General features: G+C 37.4%; 1 protein-coding gene and 1 non-coding gene across 17 annotated transcripts in view; one reads left to right on the forward strand and one right to left on the reverse strand.

Annotated features, from left to right (window-relative positions):
• The window catches only part of LOC107153800 (zinc finger MYM-type protein 5-like), a 33,198-nt gene that overhangs the window by 6,755 nt on the left and 14,935 nt on the right, over window positions 1–11,508 (forward strand). For 11 of the 16 annotated variants that reach the window (XM_048801448.1, XM_048801446.1, XM_015499355.2 and 8 more), the window contains 2 exons: window positions 6,226–6,712; window positions 6,941–7,034. In XM_048801448.1, the coding sequence (XP_048657405.1) occupies window positions 6,236–6,712; window positions 6,941–7,034 (571 nt within the window). In that variant the 5' untranslated portion in view covers window positions 6,226–6,235. Of the gene's footprint in view, window positions 1–1,666; window positions 1,732–6,225; window positions 6,713–6,940; window positions 7,035–11,508 lie in introns of all 16 variants that reach the window. The other 5 variants (XM_048801441.1, XM_015499354.2, XM_048801442.1 and 2 more) reach the window with 1 other exon arrangement.
• On the reverse strand, window positions 2,546–2,616 carry Trnaa-agc. Its single transcript has one exon. It is a non-coding gene; the product is annotated as a tRNA-Ala (tRNA).

Raw genomic sequence — 11,508 nt, forward strand, 5'->3', positions numbered from 1 at the left:
TGGGGTGAAGGTGGGAGTTCATAACCCACTTGAATCAAAGTGTCGAATATGATATGTCAAGAAATTTGTAATGTTTTGAACAACCCACAATAAAAAATAAAAAAAAAAAAAGGAAATAAAAAAAAATAAAAATAAATAAATAAAATATATTTGCCAACTTAAAAAAAAAAAAAGAAAGATATTGTGGGGCTGGGGATTTGGCTCAAGCTGTAGCGCGCTCACCTGGCATGCGTGCGGCCCGGGTTCGATCCTCAGCACCACATACAAACAAAGATGTTGTGTCTGCCAAAAACTGAAAAATAAATATTGAAATTCTCTCTCTCTCTTTAAAAAAAAAAAAAAGAAGAAGAAAGATATTGTGCTGGGAGCCATTAGCCAAGTAGGTATGACAATTTCCTTGCCAGCGTACCCCATGTTGCTGACATTTTGCAGTGACATTGAATGTAGGTGACCTTGCTCAAGGACCAGGGCGGATTAGGGTGTTCCCGGTTTAAGATAATCGGGTTTAGGGTGTTCCCAGTTTAGGTTCCAGGTTTAAGGTTTAAGATTATTCCTGCTGGGAATAGGGCGTATCCTGCTGCCTGAGTTCCCCTTGAGTTCTCACGGGATTCAGACAGTATATTTTGGGAGAGAGAAGCCCAGTGGAGGTGGATTTGGGCAGAGAACGTGGATTTCCCCAGAACGTGATTGTAGACGGCTGGTGTGAGTTCGGGAATAAAGAGTTGCTGTTTGAATCTACAAGCTGTGTGGTGGCTCGTGATTGTGTGCCCAGCCACACTGCGGCAATATTGTGTTCATCTAAAACTTACAAAATTTTTTTTAATTTAAAAAAAAGCGGAGGGGGGGGGATGGGGCTCCGTGGTTAAGTGCTCCTGGGTTCAATCCCCAATACCAAGAAAAAAAAATTTTTGTGGACTACAAAGCCGATTGGAAGAGTGAGAGGTGAGGGTGTTGAGGGCCCGGCACCCTGGTGGCGGCCACTCTGAGGCTCCCGCACGTCCTCCTCCATGTCCCCGCCTTCCCTTGCGGTGGCCTGCCCCGTCTCCACCTCCCTCCGCAGCCCCAGCGGCCGTCATCTCACCAGGTCTGGGTGCCCGTGGGAGTAAGCGGCCTGGGGATCCTGGCTGCCCAGGATGCCTTCTCTGGGCGCGGGCTGAAGCCAAAGCAGGCCTGGTCCACAGGTGGCGGAGCAAGGAGCAAACCACTCAGAGGAGGCAAGATAGAGGGGCCAGGCTCCACCCGCTCAGCTGATTGGCTCCTCTGCAGTGATGCTCATTGGGCTGTTTCCCCGCCCTTTCAGACCGCGGAGCTGCTCATTGGGGGACTCTTTTGGCTCCGCCCACATGACCCAGCCAATCTGCCTCAGGAGCGGGAAAATTTAAAAATGACCTAAGAGTTCTGGTTGAGAGTGCTCCCTGGAAGTGCCAAGAAGTGGCGGTTGGGCTTTCCGGGAATTCCTGGAGAGCTGGGTGGTGCCTCCTGCATGCTAAAAATAAAGTTCGTTCCTGCTTGACAAGTGGCTCCTGAATTGTGCCCAGCCAGACTGCGGCATGAGGGCAGGACTTTAAATTTAGAGCTTTGGTGTAGGATGAAATTTTTGCCAGCTGATAGGGAACTACATAGGTCATTTTTAGATCTTTGCTTTTTACTGTTCTTAAATCCACAGGGAAGAGTCTTGAGAAAGAAGTCTTCCAGAGAAGAGCCTACTTCCTAGAATATAGAAGTCTGGATGTGAGTTCTCTGAGAATCATATGGGAGAGGGAGTATTTCATATGCATTTGTTGTGTTTGGTGCACCTTGAATATCTTACATTCTATTCTCACCAAAGAATTGAATTTGAGAACTTTTGCTAAGAGGGAAAAGGGTTGTCACTCTCAACATAATGAGAGGGAAGTGTCTAGGACTATCTCCCAGCTTTTTTATTTTAGCCTTCTACTCACACTTTTCGAGGGAAATCTGATACAAAAAATTTCTAAGACCTTTTTTTTTTTAAAGATTTTTAAAAATTTATATGTGGTGCTGAGAATCGAACCCAGTGTCTCACACATGCTAGGCAAGTGTTCTACCACTAAGCCACAATCCTAGCCCATCTGACCTTTGATAATTGTAGTATAAATCAGGATGATCTCAGCTTTTTTCCATCATATGTTTAAGAGTTTGTGTCAGACCAGCTTAATTAACCAGTTATTCCTTTTCTCTTTAGGTTGTAAGATTTCATTGCTTTGGTTTCTTGTTCTTTATTTCCTTGTGGGTAGGATATTTACTGTTTGGGGGGTTTTGGAAGGTAGTGAAGCTAGTTGTATTATCATCCCACCATCTTAATCCCTATCAGGCTATTGATTTCTAGATAGTAATTTTATACCTAGGCACTGTAATAATTCTCTTGCTCTTTGTAGTGGTGTTTCATTTGATTCTTCTTTCTCATTCCTTGTTGCATTTGTTAGTAACCTTCAGAATCATGGTACTTTATTACTGATTTTATGGGGTTTTTTTTGTTTGTTTTTTTTAAATAAAAACATAATGTCTGTGGGTTTTGTTTTGGTTTTGGTGGTGCTGGGGATTGAACCCAGAGCCTTGTGCATGCTAGGCAAACACTCTACCAACTGAGCTATATCCTCAGCTCTGATTTTAAATGATAATGATTATGGCATATATACTCACTTATATGAAGCTGGCTTTGGAGTTGAACTTTTTTATATTGATAAAATGTGTTAGGAAATGATGAGTCTACAGAGATGCTGAAGAAGAACATGTTGTAAATGTGGTACTGAACCTTTAGCATGCTAAGCATGCACTCTACTGCTGAGCTACACGCACTGACCCCAAGTCTGATTTAAAACTAGGTGTAATACTAACCACCAATTTTTAGTTTTTCAGAGCTGTATGACTGTAGCAAGCTGAAGATTAAAGAGTGCTCTTTCTAATAGGCAAATATATAGAGACACAAAGTAGATTAAATGATTGGGGCTGGGAGAAAGAGGACAATGGTTATAGAGTTTCTTTCTTGTGATGAATTCTCTAAAATTGACTGCTGTGATGGTTGCACAATTCTGTGAACATAAAAAACAAACAAACATTATATACTATAAGTGAGTGAATTTTAAGATGTGTGGATGATATCTTAGCAAAGTAAATTAAAAAGAATGCCCTTTCTAGTTTTTTGTTCTGTGAGAAGAGGAAAATAGGGCCTAACAACCAAAATAGGATACCATGAAGTTGATACAGCCCTTTTCCAGAAGGATAAGTTTATTCAAATATAAAAGGTCAGACAGAATTGATGTATTTACCACCTTTTTAAGTTTATATAGTTAATATAATTATAATCTCTTTCCTTGAAAATTAACCTCCTAATAAGCTTAATGGATGAATATTAACTGTGATTTCAGTTTTTGTTTGTTTTACAGACTTTTTTGAAAAATAATTCTTAGATGGACACAATACCTTTAGTTTATTTGTTTTTATGTGGTACTGAGGATCGAACCCAGTGCTTCACGCATGCAAGGCAAATGCTCTACCACTGAGCTAGAACCCCAACCCCTCTTTTACAAACTTTTAAACTGATTATTTATATTTGTTCGTCTCTTCTCTTTCTCTCTCTCTCTTTTTTTTTTTTTTTTTTGGTACTGCTGGGCATCAAACCCAGGACCTGACATAGGTACTTTACCATTGACCTATACTCCTAGCAGTTACTTCTTTGCTTTATCTTATTTATTTTGGGATATTAGGGATTGAACCCAGCAGCACTTAACCACTGAGCCACCTACCCAGCCCATTTTTCTATTTTTTTTTTTTTTTTTTAAGAATTTTAATATTTATTTTTTAGTTTTCGGCGGACACAACATCTTTGTATGTGGTGCTGAGGATCGAACCCGGGCCGCACGCATGCCAGGCAAGCGCGCTACCGCTTGAGCCACATCCCAGCCCCCATTTTTCTATTTTTTATTTTAAGAAGGATCTCGCTAAATTGCTGAGACTGGCTTTGAACTTGGAATCCTCCTGCCTCAGCCTCCCAAGCTGCTGGGATTATAGGCTTGCACTGTGGCACTCTCCCCAACTGCTTTATTTTAATTTTGATTTTATTATTGTAATGAATTGGCTCATCTTGTGTGTGCACAAGCAGAATGCTAGTTTATGTTTGAGAGTGCTAGTGCTTATATACCTGGGGTGGGGTTGGTGCTGGGGATTGAACCCTGGGCCTCAAGCATGTAGGTAAGTGTTCTGTGTTTGAGTTAAACTCCCAACCAAGGGGCTGGCATTGTGGCTCAGCGGTAGTGTGCTTGCCTTGCATGCCGGGGGCATTGGGTTCGATCCTCAGCACCACAGTCAAAATTTGCTCATCTTAAAAAGATAAGTAATATTTAAACATTGTTTTTACATTAATTGCATATAATATCGTGGCTATGAAATAGGTTTTACAGTTAGATTTCTTGAATTTGAACCCTGATTACTTTTTTTAGCCATGAAGACTTGGGCCAGGTCTTCTGATTCTTAGTTTGCTTGTGAAAAAAAATAATAGTTCCTACCTCACTAAGGGAAGTGTTAACTGAGATAATATATTTAACGGTGTAACACTTCTTAGGAATAAATAGTATTTATTACGTGATTGACTGTAACTTATCAACTAAAATTAAGAAAATTTTAGAATGAAAATGTTAGCATATTCCAATACAAGGCATTTAAATGGAATAATGACTGCCTTGTGAAGTGAGTTTTCCTAATTATTGAACACCTGTATAGTTCTACCTGCTTTCACTCTTTTGAGTTTCTACTCCCAGAAAATTGAGGTTAACAATGTATAAGCTACTTTGACTTACTATCTATCATTGATACATACTTATATACATTCCAGTTATACTTATTTTTGCCCCTTGTCATTAAGATGTAAATGAGGGCTGGGGATGTGGCTCAAGCGGTAGCGCGCTCGCCTGGCATGTGTGCGGCTCGGGTTCGATCCTCAGCACCACATACAAACAAAGATGTTGTGTCCGCCGATAACTAAAAAATAAATATTAAAAATTCTCTCTCTCTCACAATCACTCTCTCTTTAAAAAAAAAAAGATGTAAATGATTTTTATATATGGTTAATTTCACATCTTTTCCTATCTGCTTAAGAGCTGTGCTCCTTCAGTTACTCATTTTTGTAGATTCTTTAACTATTGTCTGCTGGATTTCTTTCCTTCATCATCATAGCTTATTATGTAATAGTAACACAAAAATGTTTGTTGAGTATAACAAGAATAGTTAAGAATTTGTGGGGGCTGGGGATGTAGCTCAGTTGGTAGAGCACTTGCCTTGCATGCACAAGGCCCTGGGTTCCCCAGCACCACCAAATAAATAAGAATTTGTGGCCTAGGGCTAGGGATATATTGCTGTGGTACAGTGCCTGTCTAGCATGCATGAAAGTCTGGGTTCAATCTCCAGTATCCCCAAAAAAAGAGAGAAGAAAAGAACTTGTGAGCTAGTAGCTAGGTTTACCTAAATTATACCTATCATCATGATGAATAGCTTTAAGTGAATACTATAATTGAGTAGATTATTTTAAATATCTTTTAATTGTAAATGGACACAATATCTTACACACATATAAAACACACACACATATATGTGTGTATGTGTGTGTGTGTTATATGTATATATGTGTATGGTTTTTTTTTTTTGGTTAGTGCTGGGGATTGAACTCATGGCCTTGTGCATGCTAGGCAAGCACTCTACCAACTGAGCTATATCCCTAGTCCCATTTATTTATTTATTTATAGATATTTATTTTTTAATTGTAGATGGACACAATACCTTTATTTCATTTATTTATTTTTATGTGGTCCTGAGGATCCAACTCAGGGTCTAGTGCAAGGTGAGTGCTCTACCGCTGAGCCACAACCCCAGCCCAAGAGATATTTTTTAAAAGACCTAAAGTTATAGAATGAATTTCCATCAAACTCTTTATATTTATTTTTTAGTTTTCGGCGGATACGACATCTTTGTTTGTATGTGGTGCTGAGGATCGAACCCAAGCCGCATGCATGCCAGGCGAGCGCACTACCGCTTGAGCCACATCCCCAGCCCTCCATCAAACTCTTAACCAATTTTTTTTTTTTTTTTTAAGCAGGAGAGGAAAAACTGGAATGAGTATTTGTTTTTTCTCTAAAAGTTGAGGTAATAAATCATATATTTTAATGCAAAAAAAAGGTAATAGGATTTTTTTTTTCTTTTGTCTGTCTCCTACAGGTTCTTTGGCATGGATGATTTTTCAGTGGGAGGATTAGAATTGACCAACCAGATTCCTGCTTTGTTAGGGAGTACGGCCATGGCAGCTAAACTCATGGACATAGAAAATACACGTGGTGATCCAGTTAGTCCTTTAGTAAATAGATCTAGAAACTCATCAGTGGAAGATGATGATGATGTTGTGTTTATTGAATCTGTACAACCTCCTTCAATTTCTACAATAGCCGATCAAAGAAATTTTATATTGGCATCATCAAAACATGAAAAACCACAAGGAAATCATTCCATGTTCCTGACGCCTTCAAAAGATTTGGCTTCTCAGAAGGGAAGTATGTGTGAGACAATTGTTATTGATGATGAAGAGGACATAGAAACAAATGGAGGAGAGGAGAAAAATTCTTCCAATTTTACTGAGTGGGGACTTCCTGCAACTAAAAATAATACCAAAGATTTGGATTTCTCCACTTCAAGTCTTTCAAGAAGTAAGGTAAATGCAGGAATGGGTTATAGTGTTATCACAACAGAATCGACTCTGAGATACATTTTACTAATATTACAACCTTAGAAACAGTGTAATGCTGGGCGAGATATGAACTTAATGATTACACATATAACATCACTGTAGAATACCAACTTGGGAGATATCGCTAAAGGACTTCAGTCAAGTAATTTTGGTGTTAATATACAAACATACACCCCATCTTTAACTTCACAGACCAAGACTGGAGTAAGACCTTTTAATCCTGGTAGAATGAATGTGGCAGTAGATGTATTTCAGAATGGAGGATTTCCAACTCATCATAATCCTGGTAAGCAGTAGGCGATATTATTTACCTTCTACATCAAGTGAATAAACTTTTAGCTATATTTAATGCTTATTTATATCTATTTACATTCTGTATGAAATATTTCTCTTGTCTTTAATATTAAGGCAGTATATTGCCAGGTGCAGTAGCACACTCCTGTAATCCCAGTGTCTCGGGAGACTGAGGGAGGAAGATCATGAGTTCAAAGCCAGCCTCAGCAATGGCAAAGTGCTAAGTGTCTCTAAATAAAGTACAAAATAGAGTTGGGAATGTGGCTTGGTGGTTGAGTGCCCCTGAGTTTAATCCCCAGTACCGCCCCCCCCCAAAAAAAAAAAAAAAACAGTATATTTTACATAATAAAACTGTACAGTCTACTTGGTCTCTGAAATTTTAGGAAGTTAATCCTATTTTACCCAATGTGATTTACATCTAAAGTGTTTTAATTTAAAACCTTCATAACTACTACTACCCTTGTTTATTTTAATATGAAGATTGTAGGGTTGAGGCTGTACCTTAATAAACCATGTACTTAATATATCTAAGGCCCAAGGTTCAGTCCCCAGTAGCAGAAATAATAAATAAACAAATAAATAAATATTGTAGAATAAAAAGATGGATAGTGAACAAAATAATATGTAATATCAAATTTTAATTTGTAAGTATATAACTTGATGTTTTAGTTTTTGCTTTTTAATTATTTACTTTGGGGCTGGTTGTCTATGATTTTAGTTTTTAAATCACCATTTTATTAGTTGCTTGATTTTAGAAGTTGGAATGTTTTAGAGAAATTTATTTTAAAATCTTTTATGTGTAGAGTCTTTTTTTGATAGATATAGCAAGTTATTTTAAATATTAGCAATTCCTTTTTGTGGCTTTTCTATTACTTAAGTGGGGTTTGGGGGTGGCAGGATTGGTAATGGATTTTTTTACCATTTTAATGCCCTTTAGCCTGTTGAATTTTTTTAAAAATAACTGAAAAGAAACCAGAACCTAAGAACCTAATTCTGTTACTGCTTTACTGGAATGCCAGTTTTTTCTTTATATTTTTAATCTTTTCCTCTGTTATGAGAATACTATGTGATTATTACAGAATATTTGGAAGAAACCATGGTTAGAAATAAAGACATATCTGTCTTCTTATTCCAACATCTAGAAGTGATCTCTGTTAAGTTTCTGGTTTGTGTACTTTCAGACTTCTGTGATTTTTAAAAAATATATATAATTTAAAGTATATCATGGATAATTTTATATCACATTGGTATACTCAATCTAAATTGTAGTATTTTGTGTCTTTTAAAATATATAAATACAGTTGTTAGTGGTCACAGACTATTCTTTTGTCTGAGGTACGTATTCCCCTACTTTCTTTTTTTTCTTTTTTTTTTTTTTAGCATTTATATATAGTTTCCCAATTTTGACTTTTGAAACAATACACTTGAGTAAATTATCATTTATAATTTTTAATTATTTCCATAGAGTATTTGTTATATGGTTTATATATGAGGTGTCCCCCAAAAGCTCATGTGTGAGACAATGCAAAAAAATTAAGAGTAGGCATGGTGGCGCACACCTGTAATCCCAGCATCTCTGGAAGCTGAGGCATGAGGATCTCAAGTTTGAGGTCAGCCTAAGCAATTTAGCAAGATCTTATCTCAAAATATAAAGGGCTGGAGATGGTTAAGCACCTGGATTTAATTTAGCAAGATCTTATCTCAAAATAAAAAGGGCCTCATGGTTAAGCACCTGGATTCAATCTTTAAAACTACAAAAGAAAAAACCTGGTTGGAGAAAGGACTAGTTTTAGTCTTTTTAGAGAGTTATACATAGTTTTCTTTTGATATAGCATCTATACTAGACAATTAGTAGTTTTTAAAGGTTCTTAAAAAGTGGAATCTTGGGACTGGGGATGTGACTCAATGGTAGAGAACTTGCTTGGCATGCACAAGACTCTGGCTTCCATCCCCAGCACTGTAATTAAAAAAAAAAAAAAAGGTGAATCTGACTATATATAACTATGTAAAACTATTTATAACTCTCTAAAAAGACTAAAAATAGTCCTTTCTCCTACCAGATTTTTCCTTTTGTGGTTTTAAGGATTGAATCCAGGTGCTTAACCATGAGGCACATCCCCAGCCCTTTTTATTTTGCTTTAATGAGTTTTTATACTCTATTATCTTGAAACCCACCTTTGTATGATTTAGTGTATTGGTTATTTGGAACACAATGGTTCACTGAGTTGCACAAGATCATTTTAAATGTTGACAGTTCAGAAACCTTGTCAAAATCTCAGTGGTAGAAGTTTTCAAAAATGCCGATTTTCACTTAAAAACTCAAATTTTTTCATCATTAACAAATACTGTCAGTTTTCTTGACGTGAAAGATTCATTTCATTCATTTTAAGAAAAGGTTTCCTGCCAAGCCGTCTGGCACACTCATGTAATCCCCACTACTCAGGAGACTGAGGCAGGAGGATCACAAGTTGAAGGCCAGCCTCAGCAACTTAGTAAGACCCTGTCTCAGGAAAAAAAGTCTGGGGAGGGCTGGAATGTGACTGAGTGGTAAAGTGCCTCTGAGTTCAATGCCAAGTACCCAAACAACAAAAACAAAAAGTATGGGCTGGGGATGTGGCTCAAGCGGTAACATGCTCGCCTGGCATGCGTGCGGCCCAGGTTCAATCCTCAGCACCACATACAAAGATGTTGTGTCCGCCGAAAACTAAAAAAAAAAAAAAAAATTAAAAAAAAATTCTCTCTCTCTCTCTCTCTCTCTTAAAAAGTATTTCCCAATAGCCATAGTTTATCATTCCAAGTCAGTAGTAATTCCATGAAAATGGTTTAGTTTACTTTCAGTACATCAAATGTGCAACTGCTTATTTTTTGTTTTTAAAAGAGACAAGGAATTTTTACTGTTTCATAAAAGATATCTATTGTGTAATGGAGAATTTGGGGCTGAGAGATAGAAAGCTTGCTTAACTGCATATAAGATGTACAAGGTCCTAGGTTCAATCACTAGCACTAGGGGATGAGGGGGTTTTGATTGGCCTTTGTCCCTGATTCCTGGAGGGGAGTCTTAAGTCCCAGGAGTTTCCAGAATATTACAAGTATGGTTGTTAATTCATGATCTCTTAGATTTATGCTGAGATGAGATGATACAGGATAGCTATGTGATTAATGAATTGGATTTTTTTTTTTTTTTTCATTTGGGGGAACAGGAATGGGGGATTGGACTCAGGGCCTCAAGACACTCTACTACTAAGCTATATCCCCTGCTCTTTTTTTTTTAAAGACAGGGTTTCGCGAAAAGACAGGGTCTGGCGGAGTTGTCCATGCTGGCCTTGAACTTTGAATCCTCTGTCTGGGGATATAGCTCAGTAGTAAAGCAGTTACCTAGCATGCAAATATGCTGTGGGTTTTATTCCTAGTACCACAAGTTAATTAATTAAAATAAAACCTTATCTTGTTCTTATCTTCCTCAGGGAAGCATTGGGCATGTTTCATTCAAGTATTTCATCAGCATGTATCAAATATAAGTTTAAGATTTATTTAATGGTTTGCTATTTGCAGGTTTTCTAGTCTTTGCAATTGTAAACCAGGTTTTTCATGAACATCTTTTAGGTTTAGATATTTATTTATTTATTTTTGGTACTTGTGATTGAACCCAGGGGCACTTAACCACTGAGCAATATCTCCAGCCCTTTCTATTTTTGAGATAGGGTCTCACTAAATTGCTTAGAGCCTCACTAAGTTTATGAAGCTAGCCTTGAACATTCAATCCTCCTGCCTCAGCCTCCTAAGCACCGGAACCAGTGGCATATTTCTTTTCTTGAAAAGTTTCTAGAAGTACATTTTGCAGACAAAATGTCAATTTTTTTTTTTTTAAATGTTGGGGATTGAACCCAGGACCTCGAACACATTAGGCAAGCACTCTACCACTGCGCTATGACCCCAAATTTATATTTTGTTCTTGTCATCCCTTTATCTTACTAATTCATACCTGTATTTTGTATTTCTAATATTTTCTCATTACATGAAATATTATTGATTTTTAAAATGTAAAAGCACTAAATGATTCATTTGATACCCATAAATAAGTGAAGCAGAAAGTTTCCATAACTACACTTGAACTGTAGTCGTTTATGATATATGACAATTTCTATTGTCTATGAAGTATGGACTGAACTTACATCATTCCTGAGTTCTGTAAAGATCTACTTTTGAAGACAAAACTTAAGAGAACAGTATCCTTGAAATAATAAGATTTATTCTAGAGCTGCAGGCATGGTGGCTGTAATCCCAGCAGTTTGGGAGGCTGAGGCAGAAGTAACCCAAATTCCAAGCCAGCCACAGCAATTTAGCAAGGTTCTAAGCAACTTAGGGAGACTCTGTCTAAAAAAAAAAAGTGCTGGGGATGTGGCTCAGTGATTAAGCACTCCTGGGTTCAATCCCTGGTGCTTAAAAAAAAAAAAAAAAAAAAAAAG

Source organism: Marmota marmota, unplaced genomic scaffold, assembly GCF_001458135.2.
Source record: "Marmota marmota marmota unplaced genomic scaffold, marMar, whole genome shotgun sequence".
Classification (NCBI taxonomy): Eukaryota; Metazoa; Chordata; class Mammalia; order Rodentia; family Sciuridae; genus Marmota; species Marmota marmota.